Here is a 21,302-nt window from a genome sequence, read left to right as displayed (position 1 = left end):
CCTCACAAACCAGTTGCACAGCAGTACCCACTGGAGTTTTGTTTTGTTTTTTTCCCACTGGGGTTTTTTAAAGGACAGTTGTAGGTCTGGCAAGACCCCTTATGGTCTTAGCCTGGAGCCTGAGCTCATCAGCCTAAAAGAGCTCACCCCTGGCCAGCCACAGGCCCCTGAGAAGCAGTTCCAGCCCATTCATGACTGTATCATTGGAACAGATGGTGTCCAGGAGCAGAGTAAGCCAGTGTCTGCACACATGCCCTTCTCGGAGCATAAAGAAGTCCCATCCAGTGCTCCCAATGAGTCCAGGGATGATGTTAGTATGGGACACAAACTCCCAAGACCACCTACTTCTTCTCTGCTACCCCGCCCCCATTGCTAGTCACAGCAATCATGATGCCAGCCTTATGTTCAGATCTAAATAGAGGCTATGTGTTAGACTCCATGCTTTGCCCTCTGATCTAAGCTGATTGGACAGGAGACACATCTGCCCAGGAGCCACAATTCATAGGCTGATCACCCATCAAACAACTGTGACTCAGCACATGGGACTAGATCAACCAGATTCTCTAGGAAATATTTATACCAAGAAACAGAGTCTGTTAGCCACAGGTGTTGAAACCAAATGGTCAAGACTTACAGGCCATGATAGGCTGTATGCAAAACAAAGATCTAAGAAAGCAGAATCCTGGGTAAGAAGTAGCCTTGAGACCAGGGAGATTTAGAGTCTAGATATGAAAGCCTATCTAGACTCAGGGTCTGGATAGTCTTAAGACTGTGAAAATAAAGTGTTGCCTAATTGCCCTAGTTGCTGCATGTATTAATATTCCAGTATTTGGGGAACTAAAAGTTTGCTTTCCTGTAATTTAAGTTTTTGTCTCTAAGATTAGGTCCCAGATAAGCCTTTTGTGTCCTAGGAACCAACTCTTTGAATAGGTCCAGGTAAAAGAGAACAAAAGACCAAGACCAGAAGCTAGAGCCATGACTTGAGCAGACATGAGGCTCGGAGAAGGGCTGCGTGGGGCCGTCTCCCTGCCAGGGTTGTGTGTGTGTCTGTTGATGGTTAATCTTTCATTTAACTGGAACTGTATAGGAAGCACTGATCAAAGCTTTCACATAGCTGTCCATTCAGCCCTTCATTGGCTGAGCAAACTTTCCTGAATACTAACTATGCATCAGACACTGCTAGGGATCAGGAGTCAGCAGGACACAGCACCTGCCCTCAGAGTTCATGGTCAAGGGGGACTGACCCTTGAGACACAAAGCCCAATATATGAAGGACTCACCATTCATTCTGTGCTTTTCCTGCCACATCAGAGACAGCTGAATGAAAACCAGAGTCCCCTTCTTTCTGGAAACGTTTAGGTTTAGAAAATGACAGACTCTGCAATTGCAGCTTCTGATTATGCTATACACAACTCTCCTTCCCAAAGATCTTTAACTGATTAGTAAGATGCCCACAGTATCCCTCTGGGGATAGAGAACAAATTGCCAACTGCCAAGAATCAACAAGCATTACAAACCCAAATTTCAGAGCTGTCACCACCAAATGAAATCAGGAGCCCAAACGGTAAGGAAAAGAACAACCAATTTAGGGTCTCTACTATGCCATCAAATGAAAATTTTAAGAACCGTATACTTTACGAATGAAGCCACAGTCCACTGAACACTCTCACTGTGCACTGTTCATATCAATAAACTGCTATTCAGGATGTGCTGGCTTATTAATGAATGGGTTTTGGTTTTTATTCAGCCTCTGAATAAAATTTGCTCTATGGAGCAAATCTAAACAGGCAAACCAGGTAGAGCTCTGTGGTGATTATCATTTCTTTTTCTTTTTTCTTTCTTTGTGATACCATTTCTTTGCTGCATTAGCCTGTTTTGCTTGGTTGAAACTGTGTTTTCTCCTGGACAATTTACATATGAAATAAAGCACATTGTCTTACTGATAATTTTCTTTCCAAGGTGTTAGTGGATACTCATGTTCACATTTTGTCCTTTCTCTTACTTAGTAGTTCTTTCTCCATTACCCATAAGGAAAAAATTTTAACAAGTATTTATAAATTCTCATAATATTGGAAATCATCATGTGATCACTGATGTTATCTTACTGGTTTTGAAATTATATGATCCTAGACTCTCTTAGTTGGAAGACAATTTAGTGGGAAAATTATCCAGCTTTCCACTCTGGAATCAACACAGAAAAAAACCTCATGTTTTGTGGATACTACATAGGCTTACCTGGTCAAAGATGAAGCAGAAGTAGGGCTTCAGCAAGGCAGGTACTCAGAATGAGGGAGCAGGGAATGGATGGGATCCACATGGAGAGTTTTAAATGCAATTTAATATTTAGGAGTAAAAAGCAATGCAGTCACCACTGGGTGGGAGTGGAGGAATTTCCTTGATTTAATTTACGTATGGGGTGAGAGGACACCAAAATAATTTCAGTTTGAAGTCTGAAAGGTTTTACTCTAGCTCTGAATGTCTGTTAAGACCACTGTTATCACATTTTAAAGGGATGCCCATGTTAGGATTTGGGGTCATCCAGTTCAGTGCAGTTCAGTCGCTCAGTCATGTCCGACTCTTTGCGACCCCATGAATCACAGCACGCCAGGCCTCCCTGTCCACCACCAACTCCCGGAGTTCACTGAGACTCATGTCCATCAAGTTCGTGATGCCATCCAGCCATCTCATCCTCTGTCGTCCCCTTCTCCTCCTGCCCCCAACCCCTCCCAGCATCAGTGTCTTTTCCAATGAGTCAACTCTTCGCATGAGGTGGCCAAAGTACTGGAGTTTCAGCTTTAGCATCATTCCTTCCAAAGAACACCCAGGACTGATCTCCTCTAGGATGGACTGATTGCATCTCCTTGCAGTCCAAGGGACTCTCAAGAGTATTCTCCAACACCACAGTTCAAAAGCATCAATTCTTCGGTGCTCAGCTTTCTTCACAGTCCAACTCTCACATCCATACATGACCACTGGAAAAACCATAGCCTTGACTAGACGGACCTTTGTTGGCAAAGTAGTGTCTCTGCATTTGAATATGCTATCTAGGTTGGTCATAACTTTCCTTCTGAGAAGTAAGCATTTTTAATTTCATGGCTGCAATCACCATCTGCAGTGATTTTGGAGCCCTAAAAATAAAGTCTGACACTGTTTCCCCATCTATTTCCCATGAAGTGATGGGACCAGTTGCCATGATCTGAGTTTTCTGAATGTTGAGCTTTAAGCCAACTTTTTTTCACTCTCCTCTTTCACTTTCATCAAGAGGCTTTTTAGTTCCTCTTCACTTTCTGCCATAAGGATGGTGTCATCTGCATCTGAGGTTGTTGATATTTCTCCCGCAATCTTGATTCCAGCTTGTGCTTCTTCCAGCCCAGTGTTTCTCATTATATACTCTGCATATAATTTAAATAAGCAGGGTGACAATATACAGCCTTGACATACTCCTTTTCCTATTTGGAACCAGTCTGTTGTTCCACGTCCAGTTCTAACTGTTGCTTCCTGATCTGCATATAGATTTCTCAAGAGGCACGTCAGGTGATCTGATATTCCCATCTCTTTCAGAATTTTCCACAGTTTATTGTGATCCACACAGTCAAAGGCTTTGGCATAGTCAATAAAGCAGAAATAGATGTTTTTCTGGAACTCTCTTGCTTTTTCGATGATCCAGTGGATGTTGGCAATTTGATCTTTGGTTCCTCTGCCTTTTCTAAAACCAGCTTGAACATCTGGAAGTTCACGGTTCACGTACTGCTGAAGCCTGGCTTGGAGAATTTTGAGCATTACTTTACTAGCGTGTGAGATGAGTGTAATTGTGCGGTAGTTTGAGCATTCTTTGGCATTGCCTTTCTTTGGGATTGGAATGAAAACTGACCTTTTCCAGTCCTGTGGCCACTGCTGAGTTTTCCAAATTTGCTGGCATATTGAATGCAGCACTTTCACAGCATCATCTTTCAGGATTTGAAATAGCTCAACTGGAATTCCATCACCTCCACTAGCTTTGTTCATAGTGATGCTTTCTAAGGCCCACTTGACTTCACATTCCAGGATGTCTGGCTCTAGGTGAGTGATCACACCATCGTGATTATCTGGGTCGTGAAGATCTTTTTTGTACAGTTCTTCTGTGTATTCTTTTCCACCTCTTCTTGCTATCTTCTGCTTCTGTTAAGTCCATACCATTTCTGTCCTTTATTGAGCCCATCTTTGCATGAAATGTTCCCTTGGTATCTCTAATTTTCTTGAAGAGATCTCTAGTCTTTCCCATTCTGTTGTTTTCCTCTATTTCTTTGCACTGATCACTGAGGAAGGCTTTCTTATCTCTTCTTGCTATTCTTTGGAACTCTGCATTCAGATGCTTATATCTTTCCTTTTCTCCTTTGCTTTTCGCTTCTCTTCTTTTCACAGCTATTTGTAAGGCCTCCCCAAACAGCCATTTTGCTTTTTTGCATTTCTTTTCCATGGGGATGGTCTTGATCCCTGCCTCCTATACAATGTCATGAACCTCCATCCATAGTTCATCAGGCACTCTATCTATCAGATCTAGTCCCTTAAATCTATTTCTCACTTCCACTGTATAGTCATAAGGGATTTGATTTAGGTCATACCTGAATGGGATTTAAACTTCATCTTTACCACATTCTAGCTGTGTGATATTGGGCAAGTCACGTCCCCTCTCTGAGCCTTCTCTGTGAAATGAAGCTAAGATCTGATCAGTGAAATAACTGTAGAGCTGGAAAGAGAGAACACGCAGTTGACAACTGCATACTGAGCCTGTTAAATAACTGTAGAGCTGGAAAGAGAGAACACGCAGTTGACAACTGCAAGGTTATTGTTATTGATTAATCTCTGCTTGAATACTTCTAGCACTGAGGAACTCACTATCTTGCCAGAGCTGAAGCATCACCTATTGATCCACCAGGAGTGACTGCTATGCTCAGCCCCTTTTGGCTCTCCATTGTAGACAGCATCCCTTTTCAACAGCTCAGGACACCCATAAGGCCCCCAAAGAGAGGCTGAGCTCAGGACATCTAGGGAGAGGGGACTGGTCCTGTGACAGAGAAGTCCCTTCATCACCTGGCCGGGGTGAGACTAGCTGGAGCTGGCTGGAGATCTCCCACAGATTCCATGGTCCCATCACTTCTGACAGTCATCTTTCTGAGCACCCGAACGATTCAACCCACCCAGGGCATACACCCTTATCACAGCACACAACTCTTTCCAAAACACCTGGGCTGGGGACTTCCCTCGTGGTCCAATGGTTAAGACTCCACACTGCCAATGCAGGCGATGTGGGTTTAATCTCTGGTCGGGGAACTAAGATCCCACATACTTGTGCAGCATGGCCAAAAAAAAAACGTCGGCAGCAAAGATGATCACCTTTACAAGATTGACGTGGAACTCATTACCAGAATTATATAGTAGGCCAGTGGAAAATGAGATTCGGTTACGTGAGACTACCCATGTAACTGCTCAGGCACGGCATTGCTAAAGTAAAGTTCACCTAGGCTGAACTCAGGAGAAAACTTACCTGTCATTATCTTGGAGTCCAGACTCTTGGCGGTTATGACATTTGCTCACACAAACATTCTCCATAACAGCTAGCTGAGGTGGGCTGGAGGGGAACAGGGGAAATAAAATAGGTTGAAATCAGTCAACAAAAAATGAGCTGGGGTTTAAGTGTTTGGGCCTTGGAGCAGCTTACCCACACCCTAGCTGTACACTTCTTGGTGCCCCTATAAATGGGGGTGAGGACAAGGGCCTCACGGGTTCAGCCTGTACATATTAATGAGATGCTAGACATAGAGCGCTAAACCCGGGACCTGGCACAAAGAAACTACTTGCTAACAGGTACTTGATAGTTGATAGCAGTGGGTGTGGCAGGGCTCGGGAGAAACTCCAAGTATCGCTAGACCCCAGTGGTCTTTCTTGTACCAGACCCCAAAACACCTTGTCCTCTGCTAGAACTGGTCGCATCAGAGCATCTTTGCTCTGTTCCTAAAACAAACTATAAAATGACATCAGTTCTTGAAACATACCTGTAATAGACTGTTTCTTTGGGATAGATGAGGAAGGATACAGTGAACAATTCGGACTAGGAAACCACCCCGCTTTCCCACGTAAAGTGTCACAACCTTATTCTGTAAGAGGCCCGATCATGTACATATATGTGCATGAACACAAACACACATGCACACAAACACACATGAAGCACCCTGGACTAGCAAGCCTGTCCTGGTGGACCTGTGACTCCTCCCAAATCACCCCCAGGAGGTATAGAAAGGGAACCTAGATTCCTGGAGGCTTACACAGGAAGGAGCTGCTACTTGGAGGGAGCAGTGGGCCAGCTGACCCACCGTGTCACCATGGGCAGTGCTTTCACTTCACTGGTTTATAAAGAGGTACCATTTTTACCTGCTCCCATATCAGTTAACTTTGGAAACCAAGCCTACATTAAACCCCAAATTTCCCTCTTTCCAAATGTAACACAATCAATTAAATAAGTGTTAGTAGCTCAGTCGTGTCTGACTCTGCGATCTCATGGACTGTAGTCCACCAGGCTCCTCTGTCCATAGGATTCTCCAGGTAAGAATACTGGAGTGGGTTGCCATTTCCTTCTCCAAGGAGAGGGGGAAAAAAAGTGTATGTGTATATATATATATACTGCTGCTGCTAAGTCGCTTCAGTCGTGTCCGACTCTGTGCGACCCCATAGACGGCAGCCCACCAGGCTCCCCCGTCCCTGGGATTCTCCAGGCAAGAACACTGGAGTGGGTTGCCATTTCCTTCTCCAATGCATGAAAGTGAAAAGTGAAAGTGAAGTCGCTCAGTCATGTCTGACTCTAGTGACCCCATGGACTGCAGCCTACCAGGCTTCTCCGTCCATGGGATTTTCCAGGCAAAAGTACTGGAGTGGGGTGCCATTGCCTTCACCTCTATTTAGTCCTGAGCTGTCTATTATGGTAGTCACTAACCCTATGTGGCTATTTAAACTGAAATTTAAATAACTAAAAATAAAATTTAAAATTCAGTTCCTCTAGCCACATGTGACTAACGGCTCCATATTAAGCAGCACAGATATAGAATATTTCTGTCCCTGCAGAAAGTTCTGTTAGACAACATTGATCTGCTGTGGATTAAAATGTGTCGAGTTCTCCCCTCCTCCACACATTGAAACATTAATCCCCAATGTGTTGCTGTTTGGAGATGGAGCCTTCGGAGGTAATTAGGTTTAGGTGATGGTTGGATGGCATCACCGACTCAATGGACATGAGTTTGAGTAAACTCCAGGAGTTGGTGATGGACAGGGAGGCCTGGCGAGCTGCAGACCATGGGGTTGCAAAGAGTCGGACACGACTGAGTGACTTAACTGACTGAGGTCACGAGTGCAGGGCCTTCATGATGGGATTAATGTCCTTATAAGAAGAAAGAGGAACTTCCCTGGCAGCTCGGTGGTAAAGAACCCATCTGTAATGCAAGAGACTCAGCTTTGATTCCTGGGTTGGTAAGATCCTCTGGAGGAGGGCCTGGCAACCCCACTCCAGTATTCTTGCCTGGAGAATCCCATGGACAGAGGAGCCTTGAGGGCTACAGTCTACGAGGTTGCAGAGTCGGACACGACTTAGTGACTAAGTAACAATGATGACAAGAGGGAAACAGAGCAGAGTGCTCTCTCCCTCCCTCCCTCCCTCCCTTTCTCTGTCACGTAAGGACACGACAAGAAGGCAGCTGATTGCGAGCCAGGAGGAGAACTCTCACCAGGAACCAAATTGGCCAGCACCTTGAACTTGGACTTCCCTGCCTCCAGAACTGTAAGAAATAAAGGTCTGTTGTTTAAACCACCTAGCTTTTTAATTCATGTGAACTGGACTTTTCACCTTGAAACTGGTTTTGGAAAGAGATTTTTCCTGTGGGAGTATAAAACGTGACTCCCAGCAGGTTGCCAGCTGCCACTTCTGGGAAAGGGCTGATGTTGCACCTGTGTTTATTTTTGCAATGAGCGTCCGCAATGGCTATGCAAATTGCATTTTCTTCTAGATAATAGTGAGCAAGCTGATAAATATCAGCCCTGGACCTGAGAGGGGGCAGGGGGCAATTTCATCCCATGTCTAAATCCATGCTGCCATCTAGTGGATCCCGCCCCCCCCACCCCCACCACCAAGACAGAAACAAGGATTTTGTGCTGATGACCAGAAACTTCGATGTAAATTTGCCTGGCAAACCCTAGAATGGTGAGCATCAGCTGTGTGTCAGGTCGTGAGCTGAGCAGTTTATACATTCTCTCAGTTAATTCGCAGCCCCAGCCAGGGAAGTACCATGCATTTTTCAGATGAGGAAAAGGGCTCAGAGAAGTGAAGAACCATTGAATGGATAAATGAATGAACAAATCAGTAAAGGCGTGCAGGTTTAGTTTGTATGCACTGTTTTCAGTTATAGAATGTTGGCACTGCATTCAGACAGAAACAGAGATGAGATGAGTAATCCTGGGGGCGCTGGGGAATGATGGCTGGAACAGCTAACGTTTATTCCTGCTTCTGCAGAAATCCTCCCCTAGGTTCCAGTAGAAAAGACTGTGATGCTGGGAGGGATTGGGGGCGGGAGGAGAAGGGGACGACAGAGGATGAGATGGCTGGATGGCATCACTGACTCGATGGACGTGAGTCTGGGTGAATTCTGGGAGTTGGTGATGGACAGGGAGGCCTGGTGTGCTGCGATTCATGGGGTCGCAAAGAGTCGGACACGACTGAGGGACTGAACTGAACTGAAATGAACTGATAGGGCCTTTGCTGCTCTGTCTCTCCTCTCCCCTGACTTGTGAGGTGAGCCCAAAGCCAGCTGGTGAGCCACTCCCATTCTTCCCTTAGGAACTGGAACTAGCAAAGGGTTCCTGTGAGAGGGAACCCGACATGACTCTCTAGGGGAACCTGAACTGAGTCGACAGTCTAGGGAGAAAGGCACGAGGTGTGCAGGTGTGTGGAGTGAGAGGAACAGAAGGGGCTAGCTGCCTGGGCTCCTTGTGGCTTCCAGGCCCTGGTGCCAATGGGACTTGAAGCCCATGACGGGACAATGTGATGTGTCTAAAACTGCTCCTCTGTTCCAAGGGCCTCTGGTGGGGCGGCAATCTCAGGACTCTGGCCACCCCACCCCAATACGGACAGAAAGAGACAAGCAACCCACACCAGCCAATCACATTTGCTCTCCAAGGAACAAATGTGATTGGAGAGAACAAACGTGGTTGAAGCCAAGTGTCCAGTGGCAGCGCCACATTCCTTTCCTCCTAAAGCCCTAGACGCCCCCTTTGTTTCTTTCTCTTGCATTCGTTTCTACTGTTTGTAACCACCAACCCTACCATCATCCCCTCTTGTTATGTAAGTGAGCTGCTTTGAGTGGCCTCTTTCCCCCACCAACAAGAAGAGCCCCTAGAACATGTGATCTTCCAGCTTGGTGTCATGGATGCATCTTCTGGATTCCTCTCTAGTCACTTTGCCTCTGGTCGCTGCACTTGGATATACTGATGCTCGGCTGTGGACGGGATGGAAGCCCTCTCTTTGGGGCACCACCTACGGAGGGGCCAAGTCCTTGACCTCATCTGAAGTGGCAGATGTGATGCTGCCTGGGAGAGACATGGTTGGCCCTCACTAGAAAAGAATCAACCTCTTCCCCAAATTGCACCCCCAGCCATACTCACCCCCATCACTTTTGTAGAGCCCTGCAGATTCAGGGCTAGTAGCTCAGCAGTGAGAGATGAGTCCTAAATAGGATGGAAAACTATGACTATGGTAATTATGACTCTCATCTGAGAAAAATTTCCTGTCTATCATCTTGATTGTTTTCTCCCACCCATGTTGGAAGGAATGATGCTAAGGTTGAAACTCCAGTACTTTGGCCACCTCATGCGAAGAGTTGAATCATTGGAAAAGACTCATGCTGGGAGGGATTGGGGGCAGGAGGAAAAGGGGATGACAAAGGATGAGCTGGCTGGATGGGATCACCGACTCGATGGAGGTAAGTTTGAGTGAACTCCGGGAGATGGTGATGGACAGGGAGGCCTGGCGTGCTGCGATTCATGGGGTCGCAAAGAGTCGGACACGACTGAGTGACTGAACTGAACTGAGCTGAACTGATGAGAACATGTCTCCATCTCCCAGATGATGAGACAGGCTCAGAGAAGTTGAGTAACATTCCCAAGGTCACATATCTGGATGGTGACAGGCTCAAGATGTCGTTGAAAGGAAAAGGCCAGTGTGCATGAGGCACCAGTACAGCCTTCACCTCCACAGAGAGGGAAACTTGAATGCAGCGATGACATCTATCTTCCTCCTGCTCCCCAAGAAGCCAGGCCCCTGCAGGCACTGGATCCTGCCTGAATCCTTTGGCCATAGCGTAGGGCACAGGTTATTTGGTTGAGGGGGTGGGAGGTTTCCCATCACCTTGAAATCTCTGCTTCTCTCAGGACTAACAATCTGTTGATGGAGAAGTCATGATGCAAATATCTGGTTTCACCCTCTGTCAGATTTGCTGTTCCATCTAGCTCAAACAAGTTACCGCTGGAGAGGATGAACGTCAGTCCCCCACCCCATGGGCTGTTTCCTTTGTTCACCCTCTACGCTGATGCCCTGAGAGTACAAGCTGCTAATCTGATTGGCTGAGGTCCAGGACATTCCCTGGGCCTTGCATCATCCGTGGTTGACACTCCATGCTTCCACTGCAGGGGGCACAGGTTGGATCCCTGGTTCAGGGCAACTAAGATCCTACAAGTCCAGTGGCAAAAAAAAAAGCCTGCCTTCATGAGCAGATAGCTAGGCTCTTCTTTCCTACCTCTTCCATGAGGGTAACTAAGTGGGCAGACAAACCAGAAGCAGCAGGGAGCTTCAGTCATACCTTCAGCCCAATTCTGAGTGTCCCAAAGCAGCTTTCCTTCTAGCTCAGCTATCAGTGATTTTTCCTGTTTATCTGGTGGTGTATTAGTAAATGTTTAAAAACCAACTTTTTATGGAGGTTGGAAAGAGTAGAGAGGACAAGAACAATCTGGATTTGTACATTTGCCAATTTCCATAGTGTAAATACTCTCACTGTGGCCAGTTTCAAAACACCAACATGGACATTACTCAGAAGGAATGTAACATTAGTACACTGTTATATAATATTTCGACCATACAGACATGAGAGCCATAAATAACTTTAAGAGCACGGGTAATTGTAAAATGGAGCAAAATAATTAGGGAGTGCTGGATTTTGAATATTTATTACCTTCATTTTAAATATTGTTTAATTGTAAGTTGATACAAGTTAATTTTTAACAATGGCTGTATTTAACAACCGGCTTACAAAATTCCTCAAAATTTAACCATTGGCTTTCATGAGCTGTTCCAGCTGGCTCCAGCATGCCACTGCATTTATCTAATTATTCACCTGGACCCTTATCTTGTTTTCAATTACCAAGCATTCTTCTCATTGGTATACAGCCTCTTCCATTCCATTCTGTTCAGGACGGACTGAGAATCACAGGACCTGCCTCCTCCACCATCCTGACAACAGGACCTGTGACCAAAGCCATGGGATGAAGGGACAAGCGATGGGGCTGAGTGTGGGCATTCCTGGGACCTTGACTGTGATACCATAAGACTGTCAACTCATTCTCAACATTGGGAGACAACTCAGCGCACTCCCAAACTATGTCCTCCCGGTATTGAACCTAATGTTTCCTTCTGGTGACTCACTAGGGCTTACCCTATGTCTGTGCCCTTTTACGCTGCAGGAAGGCCTGGGAGAACCTTGACAAGCCTGACTTCCACTCCTCACTCTGCCATTCCCTAGCCCTATGCCCAGGGGTGGAGGAGGGTATAAGTCACTACACCTTTCAGAGTCTCTGTCCCCTTATTTGTAAAACATGCCAAGAATGGTTCCTATATCACAAGGTGCTAGTAAGAATTATTATTTTTTGCCATGCCATGGGGTTTTCTGGACCTTAGTTCCCTGACCAAGGATTGGACCCGTGCCCCGTGCAGTGAAAGCATGGAGTCCCGGTACTACTAAGAAGTAGACTGTTCGTGTCAACTGCCTCCCTCTGTGCCCAGGATGCACTTAATCAGCGGCCAGTTTTATGAGTCTGGATGGATGGGGGTGAGGGGCAATGGAGGCTCTGGGGAAGAAATGGGAAATGCCCCGCCTCCCCCCTCCCCGGGTAGCTCTGCCCTCCTTGAGCTTGCTGCTGAGTTTTCCTGACTTTCATTAAGAGTCTCTAGCTCCCCTCGCTGGACTTGCCAGCCTGAAGTTTTCTAGAACAAGGGAGATTCTCTTGCATCAACCAGCCTGGGGTAATGGGAATCTAGCTTCCTCCGAGAGAGGGGAGACAGGACCTGGAATGCCCAGGGTGGGAGGACTCCCGGGGATTGTGAATTCTGGGGTTGTGAACTCCCACAGTTGTGAATTCTGAGGGACTGTCCAGACTTTCTCACCCTATACTGGGTTTTGGAAACACTCAAATTCGTTGCTAAGGTTTAGAACCTGGGGGCTTTGGCCTGACATTGGGCCCATACTCCTGGCTGTGGGCAGCAGTGGCTGAAACGACCCTGCAGTCAGGCAGCAGCTCTGTGGCTGGCCAGCCTCTGCCTGGCTCCCAGTACCCGTGCCCAGGGTCTCCAGCTGGGCCTCACAGACATGCACATTTGTGTCCTCAACCTGCTGGTCACTGCACAAACTCTGGGGCAAGTGTATGTAGCCTCTGGGGCTCCCACCACCCCATCTATCATCATTGGGTGATAACCTCATGCTATTAAGGATAAACCATCTCTGCTTCCATCCAAAGCCAATCTATTGAAAACCCAGGGCTTCCCTGGTGGCTCAGTGGTAAAGAATCCACCTGCAATATGGGAGACTTGGGTTCAATCCCTGAGTTGGGAAGATCCCCTGGAGGAGGGCATGACAATTCATTCCAGTACTTTTGCCTGGGGAATCCCCATGGATAGAGAAGCCTGGGTGGCTACAGTCCATGGAGTAACAAAGAATCGGACATGACTGAGCAACTAAGCACATTAAGAATAAACCATCTCTGCTTCCATCCAAAGCCAATCCCTCTACTATAAACTAGACCTGACCCCTCTCATCCACTCAAGGACACCATTCCAGCAATTCTTCCTCTCTCTGAAGCCATAGGTTAAATCCATTTCACCTGTCTTCACTAATCAAGTTTAAGACTCGCATGTCCTCCCAGCAGCATGAAGCCTAAACAATAAGATGTTTGCCTGAGTTATTGCCCAGAAACTTGGAGGCTAATTCGATCTGAATGGGTTAAGATTGGATAGGACCACTGACCCTCTAACTGGGACTGCACCAGGGTCCACTCAGGAACTTCTTGGCATCAGAGGGCCCAAACCTCCACGCTCAGAATGTGCAGAGGTGCGTAGGCGAGTTATACCTGCACAGGAGGACAATTCCTGAATCTTTTCCCAATCACATCCCCACATTCCCCACACCTCCAGCTGACCTGAATCATCTTTATTCGTAACCCCATAAATACCCTAGCCCCTTGCCTCTTGGGGGCAGACTTATGACTTGTTCAGGCTCTCCTCCAGTTGTCTCACAAATAAGACCTCTTTTTGCTGCAGAGATTGGTGTCTCAGCATTTGGCTTGTTGTGAGTCAGGCAGAGACCTCTTCTACTTTGTCAGTTTTTGTCCCTCTACGGGGTCATTCTCTATCAGACAAATACATGGTGATTTCTCCTTTCTTAAAACACTCTTATCTTGATCCTGCTTGCCCTGCCAATTGTTTCTATCTCAGCTCTTGTTGCTAAGTCACTTCAGTCATGTCCGACTCTGTGCGACCCCATAGACGGCAGCCCACCAGGCTCCCCCGTCCCTGGGATTCTCTAGGCAAGAACACTGGAGTGGGTTGTCATTTCCTTCTCCAATGCTTGAAAGTGAAAAGTGAGAGGGAAGTAGCTCAGTCATGTCCAACTCTTCACGACCCCATGGACGGGAGCCCACCAGGCTCCTCCGTCCGTGAGATTTTCCAGGTAAGAGTACTGGAGAGGGGTGCCATCGCCTTCTCCGATCTCAGCTCTATCTGAAGCTGAACTTCCTATAAAGGCATCTACTTCCTGTCTCTAATTCCTCTCCTCCCATTTTCAAACAACTGCAGTCAGGCATCAACCCCTTTTGCTCAACCAAAACTGCAAAATCACCAATACGAAATCGAAATCGAAATCGTGTTGCTAAATCCTCAGCATGTTGCAAATACTCAGACTCCTCTTGACCAATCAACGCTATTTGTCAGGCTCGCTCTGCTTCTCCCTCCTACTTCACATGTCTTTGAAGACACCTGGCTTACCAGCTGTTGTTGTTTAGTAGATAAGTTGCGTCCAACTCTTTCGACCCCATGGACTATAGCCGGCCAAGCTCCTCTGTCCATGGGATTCTCGAGGCAAGAATACTGGGGTGGGTTGCTATTTCCTTCTCCAGGGGATCTTCCCGACCCAGGAATCGAACCCATGTCCCCTGCACTGGCAGGTAGGCTCTTTACCTCTGAGCCACCAGGAAAGCCTGGCTCACCAGCTACTCTTTTCTAATGTCCTCTGAAAGAAGCCCAAACTTCACAGATTCTTCAGCTACGATCTAGGCTGTTGGCATAGTGAAGACACAAGGGGGTCGAGAAGCTAAGCACCCAAATGTTATACTTAATGGAAGATTTAGGTTTTGTTTTTTAGGCTGCACTGTGTGGCATGCAGGATCTTAGTTCCCCCACCAGGGATCAAACCCATCTCCTCTGCATTGGGAACATGGAGTCTTAACCACCAAGGAAGTCCCTGGAAGATTTGTTCTAGATCAAAGATTTGTTCTATCAATATGTTAGCCTTCGTGTGCTTGTGCCACTGGGTCCTTGCTCCTCCTCGCCACAGAGGCAGTACCTGGCAGCAGGGGACCCAGCGAGGGGGAAAGGGCAGGAATACCGCACCATTGCTTCTCACTTAGCCGCATTAATTCCAACAACCTCCTAACTGTTTTCTCTTCATCCTTCCTTACTCTGTTCTCAATATAGCACAAATCAGAACTTGTTACTCATCAGCTGAAAACTCTCTACTTTCCATCCCACTCAGAGTAAAATCCCCTGGTCCTTACCATGTTTGTAAGGTCCCATGCAAATGGACCCTCTCTGCACCCATCCCTTCCTCCCTCCCCTTACTCCTGCCCCAGCCATCTGTGCTCTCTGCTGACCCTCAAACCTCCCAGCGTGCTCCCACCTTCAGCCTTTGCACCTGCCCTTCACCCTGAAATGCTCCCCTATGGTGTCTCCTGGCTATTGCCCTCAATCTCCATCAAGCACTGTTTACATGTTCTCTCTTCAAGAAACCCTGCTTTCCTCCCACCCTCTGACCATCCTCATCCCTACTTTTTGTTTTCCCCTTCACCTGTCATCTTCTGATACCATATTTTGATTTACTAATAATATTTGTTGTCTGTATCCCCACCCCCAATCCCAAGAGCCTAGGAGGGTGCCTAACACATAATAAGCACTCAAATATTTGACTATATGAATGTCTAGGAAGGACTGTGCCTTTCATCAGATTAGCAAAGAGTTTTGTGCTCCAAAAAACATTTAAAAATTATAAAACATTTCTAAGGACTAAAGCTGTTTGAAACCAAACTAACCCCTTGTTACAGTCCTCAAAGAGCCTTTCTGAGTAGGGACATGGCAATAGAACCAAATATATGTTGCCCTTGGCTTTTTCCAATCCCCCTGACTTGACAGTGTTGGGGATCCCCTCCTCCCCTGGTCTTGGAAGCCCCTGAATGCTGGCTGGGCAGCAGCCTCCAGCCCCCATGAGAGCACTACCCCCCAGCAGTGGCACAGACAGGAGAAAGACCATGAGATTTACCATGCAAGTGGGCACTGTATGTGGAGTACGTGCTGGGAGCAACGAGAACAGCAGTAAATACAGAACAGAAAATAACGATCTTTGAAATGACAACAAACAGGACACATTATCTAAGCACTAACACCTAAGGAGGCGGCTGCCAGACTCTGGTGGGCAGCTCCTCAGGAGAGAGAGGCCGACTTCTTTCCAGGCTGCCTGGTCTTCAGACCTTGTAACTTTTCATCTTTCAGTGCCTTCAAGAATTTATCTGCAGAAGACCAAAACAAACTTAGATGTAGGAGAGAGAAGGGCTTTTTTCTAACACTTCCAAAGCTAGCTTTGGGGAAGCAATCATGTGCTTCCCTACATGAGTCCCAAACCTATTCAGACCCAAGATGGGTGAGGGGGTGGGGGAAACCCCTAAGAGCCAAAACACATCCAAGTGGAGAAATATGTGGTTGAGAAATCCAGGACTTGGAAAGTCCAAGTATTCTAGGAATTTTCTTCTTGAGGCAGTGGGGAAGGGGACATAAGAGAGTGCTTGATGAATTGGGGACCGTTCCCATAGCCACATGTACCTAAACATGTAGTTTATTTCACAATGGTGGGGATGCTCTTTCTAGACCCATCTGCCCTCCTCCAGCGGTCAAGTGCTAGACTTAGCCAGACCAGGTGTTGACAAAGACAAAGTCTGTTGAACAGCCTATGGCTCCTGAATATTCCACAGTGCAATCTGGTCCTTCTGGGAGTAAAACTGGATTTAACAACTTCACTCTGGAACAGGGAGGACTCAGTCAGTTTGCACACTAGAGGAATCCTGCCCACATCAGCACACCTGGTCTGCCCTGGTCTGTCCAAGACTTTAGACCTAAGATCAGATGGCAGAGGCCAGGACCCTGGTGAGAGGGCAGCCAGGGGCATCACAGGAGGTGACCTTCCAGCATTGAGAAATGGATGATCCCAAAGCCCCTCAGTGAGTGTCCTCAGCCTTCTAGGTCTTGCACCTCTCCCTAGAGATCAAACGACCCTCACCTACTTCCCCTCCTTCTACTGAGGACCCCAAGTTAAGATAAACACTGAGCCAGGTCTCTAGAAACAGGGGTTGTCTGTGGGGGTGGACCCCCAGTGTACTACTGTGCAGGAGGCTTAAAGTTCAACCTGGGGGTTGTGATGGACCGAGTTCCAGGTTTAGAGCTCAGAGTTCAAAGTAACAAAAAGGCTCAGGGCGGAGGGAGGTTGGAACTTGGGGCAAAAGGGTCCAGATTCACGGTGGAGGAAGAAATTGGTTGAAATCCAGGATGAAGTGTCTGGATTCCGGGGTGGGGGGAGGTTTTGGTTTGGGATTTGGGGTTCCTGGGAACTGGAGTCTGAGCCTAAAGGCCACACTGCGGGTGAGGGGTTCAGGGGGCACGGAGCCAAGGAGGGAGCCGAGGCAGGCTAAGGCGCCAAGGTCACGCACAGCGCTGGGAGTCGAAGCCGTCCCCAGTTATGGTGAGCAGCTCCAGCTCCTTAATCCGGATCTCCAGCTCGCACAACTCCTCGGGGTGGGAGGCAGAGGCTAGCCGGGAGGTCGTGGGGCCAGGAGCCAGCGGGGAGGCCGCTGCCTCAGGCCCCGACGGTGGAGAGTAGAAGAAGCGCAGAGGCTCGTAGGGGATGGAAGCCAGGCCGGAGGGCCAGGGCGGGGGACAAGGGCGCTCACTAGGGGGACCCAGGCCGGGTGGCGGCGGGGGCGCTGGGGCCGAGGGCCCCTGGGGCAGTGACCGGCCCCCCGCCGCCGGCGCCCCTCCCGCCGGCGCCCCTCCAGCCTTCAGCGGCACGAAGAGCTTTTTCCAGATGTTGAAGTCGCTGAGTGGGGACGAGGAGATGCCGCGGTCGTAGAGGGAGGGGAAGTAGAGGGGCGGAGCCGGTCGCTGGCTCATCGTGGGGCTCTGGCTGCCGCGCCGCCCCTCCGGCATCGTTTGAATGGGAAGCTGCGTGGGAGGAACCCCGTGCCAGGAGACGCGAGCCCGGCCCCGAGTCGCCGGGATTCCGAGGTTCCACAGGCCACGCCCCGAGGGAGCGGCCCCGCCCCCACACAGTCGGGGTTTTCAAGTCCGGCTGGCCACGCCCCAGAATGTGGCCCGCCGACGGCCCCTGGAGTGAGAAAGACCATCCTAGTAGAGGGACTGGGGAATCGGGCGGATCCGGTCTGTTGTGCTGCTCATCCCCTACCGGCGATCACTCACCGTCCTCGACGACAGCAGCTCCACGTCCTCCAGACCCCGGCCAGGTCCCGCCCCAAGACTCCCGCTACCACCACTGAATTTCACAAGCCTCACTTGTGTTATTGCACCCCTGACTTCTGCTCTCTCATCCCACTATGCTGCTAAGTCACTTCAGTCGTGTCCGACTCTGTGCGACCCCATAGAGGGCAGCCCACCAGGCTCCCCCGTCCCTGGGATTCTCCAGGCAAGACCACTGGAGTGGGTTGCCATTTCCTTCTCCAATGCAGGAAAGTGAAAAGTGAAATCGAAGTGGCTCAGTCGTGTCCGACTCTTAGTGACCCCATGGACTGCAGCCTACCAGGCTCCTCCATCCATGGGATTTTCCAGGCAAGAGCACTGGAGTGGGGTGCCATTGCCTTCCCCGGCATCCCACTATAACCTCATCCAAAAGTAGGAAGCCGGGAGAGGAGACTCTGAGAGGAGACTTTCTTCCGTCTTCCTGTCCTTTCACGTGTTTGTGCCTGCGTGTGTGCTCAATCGTGTCAGACTCTTTGCGACCCCATAGACTGTAGCCCACCAGGCTCCTCTGTCCATGGAATTTTCCAGGCAAGAACACTGGAGTGGGTTGCCATTTCCTAGCCAGGGGATCTTCTCCACCCAGGGATTGAATTTGCCTTGGCAGGTGGATTCTTTCCCACTGTGCCACCTGGGAAGCCTCTCTCCTCTTATAGGGAGAAAAAAAAAAAAAAATCCTAGAAACTTGCCCCCTGCATCAGCATACTTCTCTTACCACCCCTCCTTGCAGAGAAGTCTGGGGAAACAAGTATCTGACTTTACATTCTCTGTAACAGAAGAAGCAGGTTGATGGGAATAGCTGTTAGAACCAACCCAAGTTTTCACCAAATTTCCCAGTGTTGTGGACAATTCTGGGGAAAAAAAGGAGAGCGAGCGAGCCTCTTATGGATTTGTAATAGATCTGACCTAGGTGTCTTTAGTGAAATGCAGTTTAGTTTTCTTCCAAACATTGCCTATCAGGAGCTAAAAGGCAGTCAACAAACCACCAATAGGAAATTCTGCAGAGCAACCCTCAAAGAGCTCAGTTATTTAAGGTGACTTGGATATACTGCCCAAGGACATGCCCAGCTCATTTAAATAGTAGCCTGTATTAGTCATAGAGGGAAAAACCTCTGCCTAATGATATTGAGGTGAATGAACAAAGATGGGTAGGGGCCAGTTTAGTCTGTTGGTCAGTTAGATCAAGATCTGAGTCAGATCCAGGTCCAATAGCAAATACTGTGTGGGTGTATGTGTGTGTAGCAGCAAAGCAGAGTCAAATGTCTTGGAGTGGTGAGTTGCTTGACTTCTAAGGTGGTTTTCTGCAAAATAAAAGAACCAGGCGGCCTCATAGGGTTGTTTCTGATGATCAGATGGAAGACAATAGTGTGTGTGAAGAACTTGTAAATGTATGTATTCTGTCCAAATATAAGAGCAGTTCCCATTGATGGACTTGTCTGAAACTAAGAAGCTTTTTCTTCCCATACTCACCTGTAAGCTTCTTGAGGGTGAGGATCTGGCCCAAGGATCTTATAATGCTGGCATATAATAGTGGTGGTGGAATGGCTTAGTCACCAAGTCGTGTCTGACTCTTATGACCCCATGGACTGTATGTAGCTCGCCAGGCTCCTCTGTCCATGGGATTTTCCAGGCAAGAGTACTGGAGTGGGTTGCCATTTCCTTCTCCAGGGGATCTTGCCAACGCAGGGATCAATCCCAGGTCCCCTGCATTGCAGGCAGATTCTTTACCAACTGAGCCACCAGGGCATATAATAGGGCTCAATAAATATTTGGGCACTTTTAAAACAGTGTTATGTATTGTGGGACCTGAAGGAGATCAGAATATACCACCACAAAATACACCACTTTGGCATAAGAATTATTTTAAGTTGAAGTTAATTGAGAAAAAACAGACACAGGAGTTACTCTGTCCTCTCCTTTTCTGCCTAAAAGCAGGGCATAAATTTCCCCTTTTAAAGGTTACAGAATTTCCTTTGTAAAGATAAAATAAATTTCCCTTTGTGGAGGTGTCCCCAACCCCCTCTCCCACGCCAGAATAAGGAGACAACTCTTATCACTGGAAATGGCCCTAACTTGAGACTGCATAACAGAGCCTTACCAAACAACCTTTATCTTCCATAAGTCTCCCCCATTTATTGGGTTGGCCAAAAAGTTCGTTTGGGTTTTTCTGTAAGATCTTACTAAAAAACTTGCATCAACTTTTTGTCCAATCCAATCTTTACCTTCCCACAGTGTACCCAGAAATGAAAATCCCTGGAAACCCAAGCCCTTTCCCTTTGTCTTGTTCACAGTCTATCTCCCTTGTTGAAATGGTTTATGAGCGCTCAAGCCTAAACACTTCTTTGGGTTTTCACTACTGTTGTGTAAGGCCCACATGTGTGTGCATAATAAACTTTTTCTCCTGTTAATCTGTCTTTTGCTGCTTTAATTCTCATGACCCAGCTACTGAATCTAAAGTAGCAGAGGAGGTTTTTTCCCACCTCTACAGAACCGTAGTAATGGTGAGAACCAGGGTCTGAGACTCAGACCTGGGACCAAGCTGTGAATCCACTGTGTATTTGGCTGTGTGGGTCAACCTTTCTGAATCTCAGTTTTTCATCCATACAGTGGGAATAGTAATGGTACCTACTTGCTTGGGTTGGCAAGATTAAATGAGACAATCTAAGTACCTGGGCATAGTACCTATATTAGCTCTTGTTACATGTTGAAGATCCTTAGAATGGAAAGAGACTTTGCATTCAGTTCAGTTCAGTTCAGTAGCTCAGTTGTGTCCGACTCTTTGCGACCCCATGAATCACAGCACGCCAGGCCTCCCTGTCCATCACCAACTCCCAGAGTCCACTCAAACTCACGTCCATCGAGTCGGTGATGCCATCCAGCCATCTCATCCTCTGTCATCCCCTTTTCCTCCTGCCCCCAATCCCTCCCAGCATCAGTCTTTTCCAATGAGTCAACTCTTCACATGAGGTGGCCAAAGTACTGGAGTTTCAGCTTTAGCATCATTCCTTCCAAAGAAGTTTTATTAAATGATGTAATATAATCAGACGTTTTTATGTGTATTTCTCCTTTCAAAGAGAGAAAGCTTCCAGATGTTTTTTCTTAGCTCCAAGATAATCTAAAGATTTGACATTGGATGGCTTAATCATAACACCATTGTGTTAGACCATGGGTTTAT

The 21,302-nt window shown here is 47.7% G+C and overlaps 1 protein-coding gene across 1 annotated transcript; it reads right to left on the bottom strand.

The window, feature by feature from the left end:
* Positions 1-15,919: 15,919 nt before the first annotated feature.
* On the bottom strand, positions 15,920-18,018 carry C15H11orf91 (chromosome 15 C11orf91 homolog). The gene is made up of 2 exons (XM_070383150.1): positions 17,308-18,018; positions 15,920-16,116 (listed from the first exon to the last, which is right to left on the bottom strand). The coding sequence occupies exons 1-2, from the start codon at positions 17,801-17,803 to the stop codon at positions 16,031-16,033; spliced, it is 582 nt and encodes a 193-aa protein (XP_070239251.1). The 5' UTR covers positions 17,804-18,018; the 3' UTR covers positions 15,920-16,030.
* Between the last annotated feature and the right edge of the window lie 3,284 nt (positions 18,019-21,302).

Source organism: Bos mutus, chromosome 15 (genome assembly GCF_027580195.1).
Source record: "Bos mutus isolate GX-2022 chromosome 15, NWIPB_WYAK_1.1, whole genome shotgun sequence".
NCBI lineage: Eukaryota > Metazoa > Chordata > Mammalia > Artiodactyla > Bovidae > Bos > Bos mutus.
Note: the sequence above shows the minus strand (reverse complement) of the source record. Positions and strands in the feature narration are given on the sequence as shown.

Bases quoted from the DNA above. Each gene is read 5' to 3' on its own strand.
- C15H11orf91 (XM_070383150.1), bottom strand. From the start codon at position 17,803: ATGCCGGAGGGGCGGCGCGGCAGCCAGAGCCCCACGATGAGCCAGCGA. The intron at 16,117-17,307 runs GTGCGTGACCTT...GGTCTTCTGCAG, and splicing joins CGGCTTCGACTCCCAGCGCT to ATAAATTCTTGAAGGCACTG.